Source organism: Gadus macrocephalus, chromosome 17 (genome assembly GCF_031168955.1).
Source record: "Gadus macrocephalus chromosome 17, ASM3116895v1".
NCBI classification, from domain to species: Eukaryota; Metazoa; Chordata; class Actinopteri; order Gadiformes; family Gadidae; genus Gadus; species Gadus macrocephalus.
Window position 1 is genome coordinate 6,224,227 of NC_082398.1, and position 22,246 is coordinate 6,246,472.

The 22,246-nt window shown below is 46.0% G+C and overlaps 1 protein-coding gene across 1 annotated transcript in view; it reads right to left on the reverse strand.

Annotated features, from left to right (window-relative positions):
• Positions 1-1,721: 1,721 nt before the first annotated feature.
• Positions 1,722-22,246, reverse strand: part of poln (polymerase (DNA directed) nu) — a 45,565-nt gene continuing 25,040 nt past the window's right edge. The window contains exons 20-29 of the mRNA XM_060035788.1: positions 20,243-20,300; positions 19,320-19,397; positions 13,769-13,880; positions 11,725-11,807; positions 8,813-8,944; positions 4,995-5,105; positions 4,366-4,444; positions 3,054-3,121; positions 2,641-2,702; positions 1,722-2,466 (exon numbers count right to left, since the gene is read on the reverse strand). Coding sequence (XP_059891771.1) covers positions 2,356-2,466; positions 2,641-2,702; positions 3,054-3,121; positions 4,366-4,444; positions 4,995-5,105; positions 8,813-8,944; positions 11,725-11,807; positions 13,769-13,880; positions 19,320-19,397; positions 20,243-20,300 — 894 coding nt within the window. The 3' untranslated portion in view covers positions 1,722-2,355. The remainder of the gene's footprint in view (positions 2,467-2,640; positions 2,703-3,053; positions 3,122-4,365; positions 4,445-4,994; positions 5,106-8,812; positions 8,945-11,724; positions 11,808-13,768; positions 13,881-19,319; positions 19,398-20,242; positions 20,301-22,246) is intronic.

Genomic DNA, 22,246 nt, shown 5'->3' on the forward strand with positions numbered 1-22,246 from the left:
TGATGAATGGTTTCTTTTCATTCATTAGCTTAGATATCAACCAAAAAGTATGTGTGTGCGTTTGAAGGTCTGTGTGTTTGCACGTGTGAGCCGATTTGCTTGTCAGGTTATCCTCACTCAATCATCCTCCTGTGTCGCCATGGGGACGGTGGTGCGAGGAGAGTTAATGGCGTCGCCCTTAGCAACGGATCCATTCCTTTTTTTCTCTTTATTGAGAGAGAGACCTTTTAAACCCTGATTCGCTGTAAATTGCATGAGGTCATTGCAATAGTGGCATCTCTCATGGACATACATTAGGTCCTCTCGTCTGGGGAGCATCTAATTCTTAAGAGCCCCCCCCCCCTCCAACCCCCCGCCCACTGAAGAGACATTAGTCACAGTAGAACAAAAGCCCAGACATATCTCGAACCTCCAACGAACAAACAAAACCAAAATACAATGATACAGTCGTGTCACGGCCTACAAGGTTATAAAGATACTCGCCATTTGCCGAAGGCAGACTCCAACCTGCAATAGTGCATCTCTTAAGAGTTGAGGGATTAGTGGTAAAAAGCATCACCCCCCCCCCCCCCAAGGCATGCAAGAGCCAGGAAGAGACCACTACCCTTTACACACATACTGATCCCTTGCTCCCCCACCCACACCAAAGAAACAGAATGGAGGTTGAAATGGTGGGGTTGGTAAGGCCATGCAACTAGGGGGACAATGAGGAGGGCAGGAGGGCAGATCTCCATAACACTGTCAGATTGGTCAGGCTTTCCAAACCCTTTTTCAGCCTTCTGACCAAGAGGAGACACACACATACACACACACACACACACACACACACACACACACACACACACACACACACACACACACACACACACACACACACACACACACACACACACACACACAGGGTTGCATTCCTGTCGTCCGTTGGTTCTAATGAGGGGAATGGGGGGACAAAAGCAAAGAGCCATGGGACTGAAAAACAAATAAGAGGGACAGGAAAACCCAAATAAGTATACAAAAGGGACTGGTGACTCCAGGACTGGGGAGGGACAGGGTGGGACATTTTTTATTAATATCTGTATGTCGCAGAGAAAAATGCCCCCGGATGCAATTTTACTGTCTGAAAGAGTGATAGGGGGAGAAAAGAAGAGTGGGAGACAGAGAGAGGGAGGGAGGAGGACAGAGGGAGATATAGAGAGGTAGACAGACAGAGGGAAAGAAGCAGTGAGATATGGAGAGCCAGAGAGATAGAGAGAGAGAGAGAGAGAGAGAGAGAGAGAGAGAGAGACAGAGGGAGAGACAGAGGGAGAACGGAGAGACACAGTGGAGGCAAACCAAGTAGATTGGGTGGTGCACACGCGAAGAGAGAGACGTAGCAGAGGCAAACCAAGTAGATCAGTTGGTGCATCTACAGAGCCCATCTACAGGGATGACTCACCAGCATGAAAGCAACCAATACAGCGGAGAGGCATTTACAGCGGAGAAGCTTTAAGAAGAGCTGCCGCTCTTCTTAAAGCTTCCACGGTCCCAGGGATGGGTGTGAGGAGGAGGAGGAGGAGGAGGTGTTGTTGTTTACCTTCTGTCTGTCGTCTGAGGGACGTAGCTCTCTTGTACTTTTCCCTTGCGTTGCCGTCCTCCCGTTCCCACACGGGATAGGGGGCGCTGTCATAGAGTTTGGGCCGTTGACAGGGTCGGCATCGGTAATCAGTAAGGCCACAGATAAATCAGTTCAGGTTCTTTATTGAAAACCAAAAGACAAGGAATAAATAGTCATATTGCTTAATACATAACTGTGATGTGTGAACTTGTTATATCAATATATATATGTATATTTATCTATATAAATATATTATTTTGTATTTATAAATCTAAGTGTATGAATATATTTAAATGTGTTTATTGAACAAACTATGAAAGGCCAAAGATCTCTAAAGGGAGATCTTTGGCCTTTAGTAAAACTGAGGAGGAGGATGAAGAGAGGAGGAGGAGGAAGAGGGGAGGAGGATACAATTCTTCTACAGAGCAAAAAAAAAAAAAGGAACTGGCTTGAACCAGTTTGTGGCTCCTCCGGTTGCCCCCGGATACGGATGGAGTGAAAGCGTGAATTGGGAGCTCCGAGGAGCTGCAGCTGCCTGGTTTCCATAGCGATGGTGATGCAGGGTGAGTGGCAAGATAGAGAAGAGAGAGAGAGAGAGAGAGAGAGAGAGAGAGAGAGAGAGAGAGAGAGAGAGAGAGAGAGAGAGAGAGAGAGAGAGAGAGAGAGAGAGGACAGCCAAACGAAGAAATAGGGGATGGAGAACGAAGGGAACAGAAAGAAAGACAGAAAGAAAGAAAGAGGAGCGAGAGGACAGACGGACACTACGGAGGAGGGGTGGACGCTGGGGGCGTGGGAGGAGGTGCAGCACAGAGGCTGAGCTCCGACATGGATCCCCATGACTTGCCACTGGAGAGCGCCACCTTTAGAGGAACCTGGGAAACACACACACACACACACACACACACACACACACACACACACACCCAGACACACACACACACACACACACACACACACACACACACACACAGTGAGAAAAGCTTGAAAGCCCACAGATCAGTACCTAGGGTGCGATTCGTCTTCAACTACCGGATCTCAGAGCTCACCTTGAGATGAACTCTTAAAGAGTCAATGTGCTGCAGGGCCTCCATGGTACCTTTCACAAGGCCTGGAGGACACACACACACGCACACACACACACACACACACACACACACACACACACACACACACACACACACACACACACACACACACACACACACACACACACACACACACACACACACACACACACACACAAACACACACACACACACACACACACACACACGCGGTACATGCATGCATGGAAGCAAACATGGAGCAACCCAAATCCAAATAACCCCACTGTAAGTGGCCACATACCGTCACCACTGCTTTTGAATCTATTCATTTGTTAAACGTGATTCCTCACCTCAGTGCAACCACTGTATTGGAACGGCGTATTGGCCCTGCTTAGTATAGCGTTGACGTTTACCTGCAAACTGCTCCACCTGGGAGTCCTCCACCTCGTACAGCAGCTCATCGTGGAGCTGGGCTATCAGCCTGCAGGAACCCAAACCAAGCACACGTTGCTAGTACCAGCACTGGTACCGATCAGCAGGAAGATCAGCACAAAATGAGAGAAAATACCTCATCGCTTAGTGCTTGGCCGTGATTGGTTAAAAAGGGGCAAACGTATATTGATGCATTAACGTAGTTGGTTAATGACCTGTAGTGATTGTTCACTTAACCATGTGCAATGAATAAATCAAGATTAATGCATTGATTAATCCCCCCCCGTCCCATGACTGCAGTAGCCAGGAGACCACTACATTACGCGGTGGTGGTGATGGTTGGCATGGTGGGCTTGACACCCCTCGCCCCCAACTGGTAGAACAAAGGGAGGGGGGCAGATTTCCATAACACTGTCACATTGGTCAGGGTTTCCAAAGCCCCTTTCACCACTCTGACCAAGTGGAGGTAACGAGGGACGGTGAGGGGCGCATTGACACACACACACACACACACACACACACACACACACACACACACACACACACACACACACACACACACAGGGTTGCATTCCTGTTGTCGGTTGTGTCTAATGAGGGGCTGGGGGACGACGACAAAGTAAAGAGCCATCGGACTAAACGACGAATAAGAGGGATAGAAAACCAAGGGTTAGGGTTATGGTTAGGGGTAGGGTAAGGGTTAGGGTTAGTGCACAGCAGTGAGGGGACTGGCGGGGGACGGTCACTCATATATTCATCATCATAACATATATTTATGATGCTGTGCAGACACATGCTGATGGCATGTGTCTGCACCAGATGTAGTTTCAATAGTGTCATGATTCAGAGAGATAATGAGACAGGGAGAGGGAGGGAGGGAGACAGATTGAGATACAGAAACTGAGAGAAAGAGAAAGGGAGGGAGATACGGAGGGAGAGGGAGAGAGAGAGGGATGGAGGCAGAGTAACAGAGAGGAAAGGAGAAACAGAAGGCGATATAGAGGTAGACAGACAGAGGGAAGGAGAGAGACAGAGGAAGTGAGAGAGACAAAGGGAAGAAGAGAGGGAGACATTGAGAGTGACAGACAGAGGGAGATACAGAGAAAGAGAGAGAGGAGGGAGAGAGATATAGAGGGAGAGAGAGAAACAGAGGGGGATATGGTGACACAGTCAGGAAGAGACAGATAAGGAGAGTGAGAGAGATATGGAGAGAGAGAAAGGCAAGAGAGAGAGGGAGATATGGAGAGAGACAGCAGTAGGAGATTGGTTGATTGCGGTTCGAGGGGAGGATACCTGGCAGAGAGCGAGCTAGAGGAGCAGACTTGAGAGGAGATCCGGATCATGGCCATTTTACAAAGGTCAGCCGCAGAACCTCAACAGAGAAAATAAATAGACACACACAGTTCAAAAAAAATACACACACACACAGACTGTGTGGCAACCCGGCTCTGTGTGTGAGCCGCCTCTCCACTATCAGCAGACTTTCCGGTCCGTTTATTCAACATAAATACGTTACTATTAAACTGAACAAAAAGAGTCTTGGCTGCGTGAGCCTTGGAGGAATCTCCGGACGCGGGTAATCCCGTGCACAGGACCAGTCTCTCCACACGAGAACCCTGAGAGCCCCATTAAGGGTCTGGAAGCCGGCTATTTAATGCCGCGTTCCAGACGCATTGTACCCCTCCAACCCAAGTTGCTCTTGTGACGTAATTTCGAGCAGCAATGTGGGTAAAAGCATTTAAAATCAACATTAAAACGACTAACGTGGTATAAATACAAAGAAAATCCAACACACACACACACACACACACACACACACACACACACACACACACACACACACACACACACACACACACACACACACACACACACACACACACACACACAAAAGCTCCCAGATGACATACAGTGAATCCTACCTTGGACCACAAAGTTCACAGCCTGTCTCTCCGCCTGCATGCGGACCCCCCAGTCGGCGGAGTGGATGAGAGGGAGAGCACGCCGACGCCCCATAATGGACACCACGTAACCTAGGCAACAGTGGGGAACAGAACACTTGAATGTTTTTGTAATCAAGCGGACGCTTTTATTCCGAAGCGACTATTGATTGAGGAGCAGGTGGGGGCGGTGAGGGCATCTTTGCTTAAGGGTTGCCTATGTGTTTGGCTACCGACATTGGGGTTCCAAGCCACAAACGATCAGGTGGGAGGGGGCGTTATGGTCGTTAGGGTCCGTCCAGGCCACGTCTGAGTAGCCACATCCAACCCCTACTGAGCGGGGGGGAAAGCGTTCGCGGCGCCCTCCAAGTTATACGAGGAGAGTCGGAGTAGGGTCCCAGTTTTGGGGACTTTAGGACGGATCGCGAATGGACGACGTGTGTTCGGATGAAGACGGAAACAAAAACACATTTCTCAGAGGTGGCAAGCCTTTTGTTTTACTTCTCTTGGTTTTTATCTGGTTTATTGTCCCTTTGATAGATAGTTCATAGTACTAGCAATCAAGACACACCATCCATCCGCGTCCATATTACATCCTCAGCCCTCACCACAAACTTTTTGTGTCAGATAGGATATTTTCAACAGGGCCGATCATCTCTCAGAAGTCAAGCACTATCAAGCCAGAGCATTGACACACACACACACACACACACACACACACACACACACACACACACACACACACACACACACACACACACACACACACACACACACACACACTTAACAAACAACATTCAACGATGTCAGTGGAACAAACGTAGGTTTACTGGGCAGGAAGTACTGTGTGCGTCGGCCAGACAGGTGTTGACAGACAACCAACGCGTGGTGGGGAGGGAATGGCCGGGGCTGGGGGAGTGTTAGGGGTGTGGGAGGAGCAGCGCTGGGATGGAGCATCTTGTTACAGCTGTTGATGGAGAGCTGATGACAGTTAGACCCTGTGGGGACACCATCATATCACTCTTCTGACAATGTGGTTTTCTTGTGCAGGAGTGATGGCGTCTCAAGTCTTTTTTTCACAAAAACACTCAGGGATTGATTTCAGAATCAGAAGAGCTGAACATTGGATTCGTGTCAATGTAATCACTCGTGATTCGTCATTTCACTTTTCCGCTCTGTCGTTTCCTCTGTGAATTTTCCAGAAAGTGGGATATCAACTTAAAGTGCACAGTGTGGCTCTGAAGGACTGTCTACGGCGGGCGGCACTCGTTTCATCTCGACCTATTTAAGAGCCACGCTTAGAGTCAAGGGGATCCGCTGTCGTCCATCGACCCTTCGGTGGAGAGCTCCGGCTCCAGAAAGATAAAACCCAGCAGCGTGCAAACAGAGGTGATGTTGAAACAGCAATATGAGGTGATTATGGTAAAGTCGGGCTTACACTGACACGGGGACCAACACACACACACCCACTGGCATGCAGTCAACAAACGTGTGATGCAGGCATGGTACACACAGTCGCACACACGGGCATTCATCAAACACTCACTCACACACACTGCATCCCCCGCGTTCCATCAGCAGGACAAAGGAACAGGCTTTGGAGCCAAATCCTTTTTTTAGTTCCCCTGACTCTTAGCAAAGCCATTGGTACACATGCACACACACATGCATACACGCACAGACAAACACACGCACAAACACACATACACACACACGATGATGTTCTTCCGAATGCGGACACCACATCACAATCACACACCAAGCACGCAGCCGGGCAACACTTTGAAAGTACACAGAAACATGCACACAGCTCCTCGCTACACACACAATGCGGCCTGTGTGTAGTGCAGCCAGGTATTTGACCCCTGTGACTGGGAATGTGACCCTGCGTCAGGGGGGGTTCATTGACAGGGATGTGTCATGGTCATGGACATTGTGACCAGAGACCCAACACATCACGTAACCCGTGCCTTTCCCTTCCAGAGGGGAAAGGTAAGGGGGCCATGGACTGGGCCCCTGGAATGCATGTATGCGTTTTGTTTTTAACTGCCGGGGTCTTTTTGTGTGGTCAAAGCTCGTGGAATGTCCGCACCGTTTAATTGAGGGAAACACACCAGGTGGTTGTCTTGTTTTGTGGTGTTGTGGTTTTAGTTTTTTTCGGTGGAGGTTATGGTGATGCTAGGGACATGTGAGTCGACTTAAAAAAAAGTTTTAAACTAAAAAGGTAAGGCGTACTTACAACGTAGTTCTGCAAATTTCCCCTTTTCGAAGTCACAAAAGTGTGTGACGTAGAAACAGTGTGTTCCCCAAATGTGTGTAATGGCCATCTATCCGTGCAGACATTGCATTGTGTGTTCACCATGTCCTTGGGATGACATAGGCCTACTGCATCAAAGTGCCTTTCAGTCAGATGGGATTCTAACCATCATCCAAGACCGAAAGGGCAAATCAGTGTGTTTGTATCTGTGTGCAAATGTGAATGAATAGTGTTACATCACAAGGTGTGTGTGTGGTTGTGTGTGTGTTTGTGTGTGTGTCCCCGTGAGGTCAATGGATTTCCGCCAGGATGACAGCAGGAGGGTGAGTCGCTGTGATAGAGGGAAACCAAGACTCCGCCCTACGACTCGTCCCATTCCTCAGCCTGTCACAAAGTCAATGTCTCCTAAGAGAGCAGGGTTGAAGTGCAGAGCCTACAGTATTTATTGGTGTGTGTGTGTGTGTGTGTGTGTGTGTGTGTGTGTGTGTGTGTGTGTGTGTGTGTGTCTGTGTCTGTGTCTGTGAGTGTGTATGTGTGTGTGTGTGTGTGTGTGTGTGTGTGTGTGTGTGTGTGTGTGTGTGTGTGTGTGTGTGTGTGTGTGTGTGTGTGTTCTGGTCTCAGTTGTGCTGCGTTGGCGTTTTGGTCGGAATACAAATGGGGCTTGCGACGTCTCGGCCACCCCAGACGGTAAAAACCCCTATCACAACCCTGCTAACGTTTGCACATCCTGTCCTAACACACACACACACACACACACACACACACACACACACACACACACACACACACACACACACACACACACACACACACACACACACACACACACACACACACACACACACACACACACACACACGCCCCCCCCCCCCCATTCCCTTTCCCTTGTATGTGTGTGTGTGTGTTTTTCCAAGAGGGGTCGATGGCGGTACAACACTAACGAACAGCTCTGAGGTGGCTGTTAGCCCTCAGCTCATGCACAGTTAGTTCTGCTCACCAATGCTTTCCAAGCCTCTGAGACATTTCCCTGTTTGTTCCCCCAAGTACCGCTCCCATGGGAATCTGGGACAGGGTCAGCGCAGTGTTGGCCGCCTCCATCTTTCCGATCAAACGATGTGCTTGTAAGTCCCTCATGTGTTTTTAAAATATGGAGCTTCAGAGTTGAGTGGAAGTTCAGCATTGCAGGGTTATGTGTGTGTTGTGTATGTGTGTGTGTGTGTGTGTGTGTGTGTGTGTGTGTGTGTGTGTGTGTGTGTGTGTGTGTGTGTGTGTGTGTGTGAATTACATTATAAAATACGGGGACGATGACATTTCCTTTTTTCTCTTGTAACACAACAGCAGCAGAGATTCTGAACCTTTTGGGTCAGTTTTGAATCTATCCACCTCTCTGTCATAATTTTCAGAGTATTAACCACCAATTTATCCCTTTTTCACGGGCAGTTTACAGTTTTCAACCCCAAATCCCAACATTATCCAATACAAGGTAGTGGGTGTGTGATGAGACAAAGCGGTGTTTGAATGAAGCCAAGAGATGGTCACTCACCCTGTTGGTGGCACTGCTGGACGGTGGTCTGGATGAAGGTCTGGACCTCTCGGTAGGTCTGGAGGAAGCTGTCCTGGAACCTGCTGGCCTGCTCCGAGCTCACACCCAGGATCCCAGAGAGACGCTCCCGGCCTCACCAGGAAAAAATGACCTGACACGTTACATCTCACACTTCGTCCAAGACTAGATACACTGACTTCATCACCAAGACTAGATACATTGACTTCATCACCAAGACTAGATACATTGACTTCAACATCAAGACTAGATACATTGACTTCAACATCAAGACTAGATACATTGACTTCAACATCAAGACTAGATACATTGACTTCAACATCAAGACTAGATACATTGACTTCAACATCAAGACTAGATACATTGACTTCAACATCAAGACTAGATACATTGACTTCAACATCAAGACTAGATACATTGACTTCAACATCAAGACTAGATACATTGACTTCAACATCAAGACTAGATACATTGACTTCATCACCAGGACTAGATACATTGACTTCAACATCAAGACTAGATACATTGACTTCATCACCAAGACTAGATACATTGACTTCACCACCAAGACTAGATACATTGACTTCATCACCAGGACTACAGTAGATACATGGACTTCATCACCAAGCCTAGATACGTTGACTTCATCATCAAGACTGGATACATTGACTTCATCACCAGGACTTATATTGAATTAATCTGCAGAACATTGACTTTCTCAGCAAGACTGGAGACATTGAATAAGAAGATGCATGCTTAGGCCACGTTCAAGCACATGGAATTGTTAAAATAAGACATATCTACATTTACTGTGGCATGCTTTTATTCATCCTATGTGTGTGTGTGTGTGTGTGTGTGTGTGTGTGTGTGTGTGTGTGTGTGTGTGTGTGTGTGTGTGTGTGTGTGTGTGTGTGTGTATGTGTGAGGCCACGACTCCTTGCCCATCTCCCCTCATCATGATTGTCATGTGGAATAAAGCTTCCATTTAGTATTCTGTATCCATGGTAACCCCTCTCACTTTCATTGTGTTGATTAGGAGTCCTCCCTCACCTCACAATCTCTCTCTCCCTGTAAGTCAGCAGCTCTCTCTCTCTCTCCCTGTCTCTGTCTCTGTCTCTCTCTCTCTCACTGTCATTGCCTAATAGACCATTTTTCTGCCAACTGTTTTACATCACTGAAGCGAGATCCGTTCTGAATACCATTTCCCATTGTCTTTAAAGACATGCGTTTCCTTGGGAGATGTGTAACATCTCAAGGAAGAGACAAGAGACAAGTCCGTTCCGGCGGCTCCTAATAATCCGCGCCAGGCTTTCGCGCACAGCTTCTATCTAATTAACACACTGTCAGAGACAGTTTTGGTCTGATTAAATATAAACAAAATAGCCCCCCACGCATCATAAAATCAATAATAAATGTTTTTTTTTTTTTTTTTTCAGCCATGTAAATGACGGAACTGGTTGGCATTGATTTTCGTGGTTTTTGGATGACGCAGGGGGTCTCTGAAGACATTAATGTTGTGGCGGTGGGGGTCATAAAAACTTGGTCCCCCACATCATCTTTCAAGCAGGCGCACAGAAGGCAGAAGGCGGCAACAGCAAATACACACAGTGCTACGAAACGGAGCGTGCTCAACACAGCAGACACCAGACTACGGCAAGCACCAAGGGCTCTCTGTCCAGTCATCTGTGAATCCATCCCCTAATTTAGCTAATGGTGCTTGACCAAACTGGCCCAGTTGGAGAAAAAATGGGCCATGGGTGAATCCATACAACAGATTCAGGACTTCCCAGGTATCCATGTGGGTCAAGGGAACTTCAAACTGCACTGTATCTCACCACGGAGAGGCCTTGTGTCGCCACAGAATCCCCCTGCTCTGAAACAATAGGGTACAGGGATAGCTTTTCTCCCTTGTTGTGTTCCTATCGCGGGAATATCATTGAGGCTAACCCTGGTAGCCTCGTCACAGGCTAAAGCGATTAGCTGTGCTCCAGTAGCATAATGCCATTAAGACCTCGTGAACTGTTCAGTTATCTGCGTCCATAAGCCCATTATCTCGCCTCCTGGTGTGATCAACCCGCAGGAATTAAATGCGGAAGTGGCTTTCGACCAAAGTCCGTGACTGCACACTACAGATTTGGCCGGCGTGACCCAACTCTCACAGCAGGTTACAGTCCTAATTATTTAGACTAAAACCGAAGGTTGCAGTCTGGTAGGAAGGGGGGCTGGATCCAATCAGCTTCTTTCTTTCTTTCTTTCTTTGTTTCAACTATTTATTGCATTCCAGCCCAATTATTTTGGTAGGCATGGGCTATATACCGTTGTACCTTGTCCGACAAAATCCTACGGGATCTGTTGAGATGAACTTGTTGTTATTAGTTTTATTAACATTACATGAGCATTTCAATTTTGTTTATTTACGATTAAGAAACATGTTTGGTTATAGCCTAGGTTTACACCTATTGTTGTAATATGTCAGCAGTTTACCTAAATAAAATAAAAAGATTGAGCAAAAAAGTCAAATATTGAATACATTTTTGCTCCATTCATCCAAACGTATTAGCCTACCAATAAAGGGCTGCAAGGCCTGTTGAAACGGTTGGCAACCAGTTAGGCAAATTAAAAAAAAGCAAGTAATGATGATAGAAAAAGCCTTTCTTAAGACTATGGTTAATAACTTTGTTTTAGCATTAGAAAAATTACAAATTGGGACACAGTGTAATTTTCTTCTGTTTAAAAATGGCGGTTTGAGTAGTGGTCCGGTGCAGTACAGAAATATGCAGATTCAGGTGAGCATATACCTGAACCGCGCATTGGTAGTGCCCACATGTGTGTGTACGTGCATGTTTGTGTGTGTGCATGCATGCGTTGGTGAATGTACAGATATGTGTCCTAACCTGCCCCGTACACGACAGAGTAGACTATGCGCTTGGCGTGTTCCCTTTCTTCAGACGAAACCTCACTTTCCCTCACCCCCTTCCTGAGAGAGAGAGAGAGAGAGAGAGAGAGAGAGAGAGAGAGAGAGAGAGAGAGAGGGAGAGAGAGCAGAGAGAAAGTTGATTCACCGATACATAACGATATCCGGTTTTGAGTGAGAGTGCAGAAAAGCACCAGAGAGAGAGAGAGAGAGAGAGAGAGAGAGAGAGAGAGAGAGAGAGAGAGAGAGAGAGAGAGAGAGAGAGAGAGAGAGAGAGAGAGAAAGTTGATTCACCGATACATAACGATATCCGGTTTTGAGTGAGAGTGCAGAAAAGCACCAGAGAGAGAGAGAGAGAGAGAGAGAGAGAGAGAGAGAGAGAGAGAGAGAGAGAGAGAGAGAGAGAGAGATGGATGAGGGCGAAGGATGACCAAGAGTAAATGAGAAAGAGAGAGTGAGGCACATGTGGTCAATTAGTAGTGGCATGTGATGAAATATGCACCGTAAAGGGAGACAAATAGACAGGCAGACATTAAGGGCTAGATGAGAGCACGGACATCCTCTGTCTCACACACAGTCTCACATAGCAAGTGATGGAACGTTGTGGTATCAACACTTAAAATTTAGTATACCATATTCAAATCCAGAGAGACAAGGTCCATGCCACTAACATTGCAACAGTCTTATGAATGAATAAAGGTTTTTTCTAGAAAAAATACCCAGATTCTCTCATTGACAAGTATATCTTTGTGCAGTTGGGGGTGGGGATTAACTGTTATGAGTAATTTTGAGAAATCCACATCTTTTGTTACATTTATAATTATACCACGGTAATCCTGTTGAAGGTTGGCGGGTTTTTGTACATCGAAGGGGATAAATCTCTATAAGCCCAAGCTCTGGGAGAAGGCGTGTGTCTTGGTGAGAGCGCTTGGCGCCCCCTATTGGACAGAACATGTTTTGTTGTCCTGCTTTGTTTTGGTTTGTTTTGATGTTGAAGAGTAGAGCTGGTGTTGGAGAAGAGATGAGAAAAGGAGAGCTTGAAGAGTGAAAGGGTTGGATAACACATGGGTGAATAGAAGAAATGGCAGAGAGAAGAACTGAGAGAGATCTGACACTGGAATAATTGAAGAAAGAGACAAAGGAGGTAATTGACCTTGAAAGTAGTAAGCATAGTAATAGAGCATGGAATGAACAAGAGCGAATAAAACACACACACACACACACACATTACATGGTCACTTATCAGACACCTGGCCTCACTTTCATTCAAAGTTAATTGCAACTTTATTTGAAAGAGAGAGCGAGAGCAAGAGAGAGAGAGAGAGAGAGAGAGAGAGAGAGAGAGAGAGAGAGAGAGAGAGAGAGAGAGAGAGAGAGAGAGAGAGAGAGAGGGAGAGAGAGAGAGAGAGAAATACAGGATAGACAGTGGCAGACAATAATGCTATCTTCAAGATGAATAGCCGGGCTGTCCTGTAATGGTAGTCATGGCAACAGGATTGCTAGTATTTTGAAGCATTTGAGCTGGCAGTCCAGCAATCTAGTAATGCAGAATGAGGGACAGCGAGATAGAGAAAAGAAAGAGAGAGACTGAAAGAGAATGGAGGTCAAAGCACATCAAAATAAGAAGCTGTGTGGATGTGTCCCCGACAGTGCATCACTATTCTCTCCTCTGCTGGCTCCAGGTGCCCCTGTGTGACCGACCGTACATCTACATGTGTCAAGCGTCTATCGGTATGAACGAGAATGTGCTAATATAAGTGTGTTTGTTCATGTGTGTATGTATGTGTGTGTGTCTTAGTGTGTATGTTACTGTGTGAATGCCATGTTTTCTGTGGGTGTCCATGTTTACTGTGCGTGTGCGTGCTTGATTGCGTGCGTACGTGTGTGTGGGGAGGTCAATGAATTCTGTGTAAGGTATGAGAGTCAATGTCTTCTGTGTGTGTGTATGTGTGTGTTTGTGTGTGTGCGTGTGTGTGTGTGTATGTGTGTGTGAATGCGTGTGTGTGTGCGTGTGTCCCACCCACCAGCGCGAGGCCAGCATGGTGAAGACGTCAGAGTGGGCGTGGCTGAAGACTCTCAGGAGCTCGGGGTCACCGGAGAGATGGGCAAGCAGTCGCAGCTCGACCTGGCAGAAGTCTAACACACACATACACCCACACACACACACACACACACACACACACAGACACACACACAAACACACATAGAAACAGACAGACACACACACACACACACACTCACAGACACAGACACACAGACACACAGACACACACACACACACACATATACACGACACTCGCTTATAAATATTATTGATCAAGGACTTAGCAGACTAAATGGCCTCTGACGATGTTAAACGAAGGCGATCAGAGCACAGGATGAACCGGATAACCAGATTTAAGAGCTGCCTCAAGGTGAGGCCAGAGGTACGACAACGTCTAGGACAGACTATCCTCTGTCGGACTACATCGATTAACGTCTTTATCTCTTAACAAGAGAGAGCCGTCCTAGTGCTGAGGAATCTACTCAGAGACGATCATTCTTAGCTGCTCAGAGTGTATGACAGAATGGCTTAAGCCAGCGGTTCCCAAACTGGGGGTCGCGACCCCCCGGGGGGTCGCGGAGCACCGTCAGGGGGGTTGCGGAGAGATGGGCCAGTTTGCATATTAAAAAAAAATATATATATATATATATACGAATAATTATATGAAACATTATAATAAAATACTGGCGTCAGAATAGGCTTTTAATGCACAGCCACTTTGCAGAGAGAAATCCACCTTTGAAAAAAATTAAATAATAATAATAATAATAATAATGGTGATGATTACTACTGCATAATAATAATGATAATAATAATAATAACAATAATAATAATAATGATTTTGAATATTATTATTATGCATAGTAACACATAGTTACATAGTTAGTTACTACATAGTGCACTAAGTTGGGGGGGGGGGGGTCGCGAAAACAGTCTCAAGTCCAAAAGGGGGTCCCCTGAAAAAAAGTTTGGGAACCACTGGCTTAAGCTATGCTCTGTACATGAAGGCGGTTGAGAGTCAGCTGTATGTGAGCTACTGTTGTAAGAATGTGAGCAACTATTGTAAGAATTCTTGTACAACAAGAAATGCCCGCAGGGAAACTGCAGTCATCAGAATCAAAGCCATGAGGCAATGTTATGCACACACACACACACTGAAACACAAAGACACACACACACACACACAAACACACACACAAACACAAAAGACACACACACACAGACACACACACACACACACACACACACACACACACACACACACACACAAACACAGACACACACACAATGGCGCTCCACCTGGCAGCGCTTACACATCAAACTTCGGCGCCGGCAGGGTTTAAACATGCGGTTAAACACAGGAGGAGACACCTGGAGGAGTTTAACCTGGGCCACGACAACCAGACAGCTGCAGAAAACTTCAAAGTCACGGGACAAGAGGGAGGGAGAGAGAAACATTCGTGCACACATGTAATGTATGTGTGCAAGAATGTATTGAATTGTGCTCTGAAGCACTATGTCTGCATGGATGTGTGTGTGTGTGTGTGTGTGTGTGTGTGTGTGTGTGTGTGTGTGTGTGTGTGTGTGTGTGTGTGTGTGTGTGTGTGTGTGTGTGTGTGTGTGTGTGTGTGATCCCATGCACGTCTATTCTCAACGGGGCCTCAGAGATTGTGTTCGTTTTAAAAACAACACCAAGAATCCTGTTATTGATCCATGCAGGAATAACCTGTGCCGGTCTAAAGATAGACCCATGGTCAATAATATCAGCACAGAAGTGATTTTATTGTCACTGCTGATATGCTTTACCCATCAGCAATATCATGACCAAGTTTCACCTGGGTAGCAGCCAGGAGTGGTGCAGTACTGTTACACCACAGATGGCTGAGAGGTATATACGGTGGGATCTGAACACATCAATCTGTCAGTGAAAGTGAAAGTGAAACTAAACACTGATGAAAATTATAGAGGTGAAGTAACCCAATCTTAACTGCTGTATGTTCTACTTTGCTGATCAAAGTCGATACAGATTGGGTGAAATCAGGGATCATGCACAAGAGCAAGCAGAGGGAGGGCGGGCACGGATTGGCAGTCTGTGTGTAAAACCTGAGACCCTACAAAAGGCCACAGTGACAAAGTGAATAGGTCAGTGTGTGAAAGGGGTAAATGTGGGATATGCACATGAAAACTGGCGTGTTTTGAAGCTATATTCGTACCTCATTCTCAAGCAATCGTCCTAACCATTTTTTACTTCCAAAAGCTGTTTATGTTGGGCCCTTCAGCTAATGAATCAAAACCAATCCACTATCTTTAGTCATCTACAAGTCTTGAGCCTCCACCTCTTAGCATTTATTTTCATACCCGTATGGTTTCGGCGTAATTTTAGATCAAGGTCATTTGCATTGCTTGCATGGTCATTCATTTGTGTACGGGCAATAATGACCTATGGAAATAGTCCTCTATTAGTGTTCAGCAAAGTTTATCTTCAGGAGCAATGTCACATATACCATATATGTACACTGACTACATTTTTTTCGTACTAAACGATGGGCGTGGAAAAGGAAACAAACTAAACAATGCACACTCATTAAGGCATACGAAGAAAATGTTACAAATAATAAACACATAATGAATGGTATACAAACAAAAAAAAGGACAATCTCGTAAAATGAATTCATGATATTAACACCAGTATAGTTTGGACTATGTGCATGTGCACCACAATATCACGACCACTCCTTTATACATATGATACATGACGTCAGACCTTTATACCTAACACACAAATCCAGTTAAAACGCACACAGCCAGTTCAGACGAGGTAAGGGATTAAGGTATGGCCACTAGGGATGTGTCGGTCGCGACTGATTCGTTACAACGAACGAATCCCGAACGTGAACGACAAGAACTGGTTCCCCAAAACAAGAAGAACTGGTTCTTTGATTCTTTTTTTTTAACATAAACCAAACATATGGTCACGAAAATAAAATATACAAACGAACAGAGCTCCGTCTCCCCGCGACTTATATTGATTGAGTCTACAACGTGCTCAAAGATTCAGCCAATGAGAGGTAGCAATGGTGTTGGAATGGCACCTGGGTAAACCAATGACAAGGCGGTACCGTCGAATATGCGCGCTTTCTCTGTCTGACGTATCTTGGGTCATACCATTCGACAATAGACTTGACCTCCATCTGTTTATTGGATAAACGCATTTCCGAATCCCAGGAGTCTTTGCTCCATTCTACGTCAATTTAAGAACAAACAAAGAAATTAAACTGCAGTTCGTATTTTTTATTTATGACCATGCAAGTTCTGTAATGGCTGAACAATGAAGAATTAAATGTAAAGTAAAATACATTTATAAATGTAAAACCCTGAATGAAATATAGAGAGTAAGCAAGTGGTATAAATATTGGTGGGACGTTCGATATACTATATAGCAGGCATCTCCAAACGGCGGACTGCGGTCCTATCCGGACCCATGACCAATTAAAAAAATAAAATAAAATTATAAAAATTCTTTTTTATTTTTTATTTTTTTTTAAGATGTTATCTGACGTAACGAACGAATCAAAACGACCGAATCAAATAAACGAATCGTTATAGTGAACTGAACTGAAAGAACTAGTTCCCGGAAAATAATCATTTTGCCCATCCCTAATGGCCACTGAAACACTGAATTGTCTTCGGTTGGTCCAGGAGGTGCTTCCAGGAAATGGTAAATAAAGAGCCAGCCTGCAGACAGAGTCTCTCGGCTGGTTGTGTAGTTAGCGTTTCCTAGAAGCACCTGATCCGGTCGGCTCCCCAGACGCCCCTACAAGAGAGCATCTTGGGAGACGTGGCAATCTAATGAATTGACTGAAGTAATAACCGAGACAGAGACCTCCAGCTAATTGATGGACGACTCCATGATGATTTAGCTCAATTCAGAATAAAGAAAAAGCTTTAAAATAATAATGGATTATTTTTCTCGTGCAACATAATGTTTAGCAGAATGACTTTGGCTTGCAGCACGGTTCGTGTGGATATCGGGATTTGTTCAGAGCAGTGAGTATCTTCTAGACCTTCAGATGCAATTAGTGAGCAACTGCCCTTGTTGTCACTTCAGAGAAATTGAACTGCCTCGTAATGCTACGGCGTGTGGGGCTCTTAAAAAACACAGGAGTCACTCTTATGCAACCCGCTCCAGGAGTGTGAGTGTGTTCAACAGGCCCTGACAGAGTTGTTTTTCGGACTGAGAGGCTGTCTGGCTGTGTGTCTGGCAGGCCTCCGCTGTGTCTGCCGCCACACAAACATGCAGAGACACACACACACACACACACACACACACACACACACACACACACACACACACACGCAAGTTCAACCACACACTAAGCAGTAGTGTTCGGTATCAGCAATAAACAACTTCTGACAGGCTACCGCGTTTGAACTTCGGGATAAAGCAGAGGCCTTTTGTTTATCTTCCTTTCCCATACAAGCCCACCCAACCACACACACACACACACACACACACACACACACACACACACACACACACACACACACACACACACACACACACACACACACACACACACACACACACACACACACACACACACACACATCCCTGCACAGCAGTTGCTCCTGTTGGCAAGGACATCAGAGGACATCTGGGGTAAAGGTGGGTGGGGCAATGCCAGGAGAGTCGGTTTCTACGGCAACCAGGTCTCTAAGCGTGTGGTTATTAGTGTGTGTGATTCGTAAGTGTGTGTGTGTGTGTGTGTGTGTGTGTGTGTGTGTGTGTGTGTGTGTGTGTGTGTGTGTGTGTGTGTGTGTGTGTGTGTGTGTGTGTGTGTGTGTGTGTGTGTGTGTCGAATTGACCCCGGTGTCTGGACAGGTCTAAGGGGATAAATCTTGGTGTCCTTGTTCTAACCCCTAGATATCAGTGCGGTTATGTAATCCCCCCCCCCCTCCCACCAACCACAACCGTCGCACCATAGCCCCCCCCCTCCGAACTCTGTCTGTCAGACAGCCACCCCCAGCCTCCTCCCCTGACACCACCACCTCCACCGCCACGACACCACCACCACCACCACCACCACCACCACCACCACCACCACATAAACAGCCCCTAGTTCTCCCTCCTCTGACAGGCCCCACCACAGCCCTATTCCATTCAGAGGGCCAAGCAGCGACTGGCCGCCCACACAGCACCAAGTTGGCATCCCCCCCCCCCCCCCCACCTCCTCCCTTCGCCTTACGGTGATCTAACATTGCCATCTGTGTCCTGGGCAATGTCAAAATAAACACAAAAACAAAGCCAGCCTCTGAGTGAACTCACACAGGCCGGGTAACGGTGGATCTGTGTTTTTAAAAGGAAGCTATTTGCGAAAGGTTGTACTTTTAAGTCGTTGTGTTTGTGATACAATCACAGATGCGATCAAATAATCAAAGCACATTTAAAGGCTTTTTAGTTCTATCAGATTGAAATCTAGTGCAATTTAAAAAAAGCTTCACACAACATTTCGTTTTCTGTCTAAAAATACCTGCGGCGAGGAAGGTCCACCCCTCCTGGGGAATAAACATGTTTCGAGGATGAACCTTCACCACCTCTGCATCCTTTCCTGTGGGAACCAAAGACAGAACCCTGATGGACACCATAACACAAAAAGAGCAATACAATGCTACAATGTTGCACCCGGAATACCTTGAGTTTAAATCGTATCAATGCCGACACCCAGGTGTATGATTTAGTAATTTTCTGTAATTTGAAAAATAAATAAAATAAGTTGAATGAAATGCTTCTTAAGCTGCTGTCATGTATGTCGATGATGATCATTTATGTTCACACAGAGAGCAAGAGAGGGCTGACATTTAATTTAATGAGTTGTTAAGTTGAGAGACAGAACACAGTAGGTCGGAGGTGGCAAAACCTTGCTGGGATACACAGCCAATCAAAATGAGTTGAAGTTACAGCACTGCAACGGATGGCAGAACAGGGAATTAGGTGCTGAAAAGTCAACATCTTATGTCACCATGGCGACAATATGGCTCAAGGCTATGGCAATATGCATGCTTGCACATACTCAATTAAATTTCACTTGACAATGCATTGAGTAGCCAGCTAAAAATTAAAAAAACAACAACCAAACAACCCAAAACACAGATGTTATGAGGTATCAGAGTAGCAGTAGTCGCCGGTGGTAAATACTGCCAGTTTGGAAATGATTCTCATTGTTATCGAACCAGGAGCCCACTAGAGGATCATTAGGGGACATGAATGGGAGCATGTGGCTCAAATTATATAAGCTTGTTTATCTCCCTGAATCAAAAGACTTTGTTTTAGTCTGATATCTGCAGTTATAAACTCTTAATACATACTACAATGTGCGTGTGTGTGTGTGTGTGTGTGTGTGTGTGTGTGTGTGTGTGTGTGCGTGCAGGTGTGCGTGCGTGTGTGATGTCTTACCTTGAATGTACTGTTTCTTGGTGATGTGAACTGGCTGTCTTGGGAGGGCTTGGAAGTTCTATGCAGATAAGAGAATACTTACAGTTGAAGTGGACACGGTACAACTGTGTGTGTGTGTGTGTGTGTCTGTGGCTGCACACACGCGTGTGTGTATGTGCATAAGTGTGTGTGTGTGTGTGTGTGTTTGAGACAGAGAGACTTCCACAGTTATAATGTTATACTGAACAATGACACATCTTATTTGTAAAGCACTTCTTTTATTTTAATAAATGTCCCTCTTATGACTATCTATCATCTTTGGTTAGATTAATAATGGTTATGGGGGTGAGGCATCTTGCTCAGGGATGTCTTACCTATACCATCTATATTAAATCTATATTATGCAATACAAAATGTACTGTAAACTCATAACTCCGGTGGGATGTTTTATCCAATACAGTTAGTTTATGTTTCGCATTGATTTCCTGTTCTTTATCGGTGGACCAAAATAAAGGAAAGGCCGACCACTGAACAGTCAGGCCACGAGGAAGAATGCCAGAATGTACACGTTAAGCATGTTAAACATGAGCACGCACACACACGTACCCACACGTACCCACACACACACACAAACACACCCACACACACACACACATTAGCGAAGGTCACCTTGACACATCTCTTCGAGGGCTTCATTACAATTTCATAGAGGAGTACAGACCCACCCTACATTAGGAGGACGACGTCTCTGTCCAGCAGATACAAACAATTAATACACTAGTCAGTAATGCCATGGTGGTCTCGGTATATATGCCTCCAGCAACACCACCACTGCCAGGGCGGGAAACAAGTCGTGGAATACACCAGCTTTGCTTGAGCCTCTTTCAGGCGAAACTGAGTATAGGTTAGCAGAGACAGGTGGAAAGCGCTGTGGTGACCTCTGCTGTGGCATGGCATGATGCAGCAGTCTGTGGGATGGTTTGGGGCTGCTGTCCAATGGACTGACTTAGATGGGTGAAAACGTAGAGCGGAATACACAGCGGCAGCACAGCATTCTGGGAGGACCCACAACACATTCCACTGGTCTACAGGCAGGAAGCTTAAAAATAGACCCGACGGCTCAATGTTCACCCTGCACGTGTCCGGACCGCATCGACCCGCTTGGAAATCTAAGACTGAACCCAACTGAGTGTGTGTCCAACACACACACACACACACACACACACACACACACACACACACACACACACACACACACACACACACACACACACACACACACACACACACACACACACACACACACACACACACACACACACACACACAAGCAGTCCACCAGCAAGTGCACATGGATGCATGCACACACACATGTGCAGACACACATGTACAAAAACAAAGACGTATGCAGTTTTGCATGTGATGGACACGCAAAGAGATCACTGACACACGTCGATGGAGAGGCAAAATCCGATAACACAGACACACATGTACACATACACGCACACACACACAAATCAATGGAGCATACCCTGAACTCAGCAGTTTCACTATAATCCCGATAAGATTTACCTGTTTCCGAACGCGTGTGTGTGTGTGTGTGTGTGTGTGTGTGTGTGTGTGTGTGTGTGTGTGTGTGTGTGTGTGTGTGTGTGTGTGTGTGTGTGTGTGTGTGTGTGTGTGTGTGTATGTGTGTGTGTGTGTGTGTGTGTGTGTGTGTGTGTGTGTGTGTGCATGCCTGGTGCAGGCTTTATTGATGAGCATGTTTATGCATTTCCCATCAACATACATTGTATGTACAACGTGTGTTGCAATGCGTGCTGGGGGGCGGGCTTGGGAGGTGGTCTTCAAGGTGCCACCGGGGAAGACAGAGGGAAGCCTTCTCTGCGTTTACTGGCCATCCATTATTCAGCAGAAAGAGAGGGATGGGCGAGAGGAATGGAAACACAGAAAAGAGGGGGAAAATGAGAGAGCCAAGTTGAAGGGAGATGCAAGTTAGATAACAGCAGTAAAAAATAAACACAG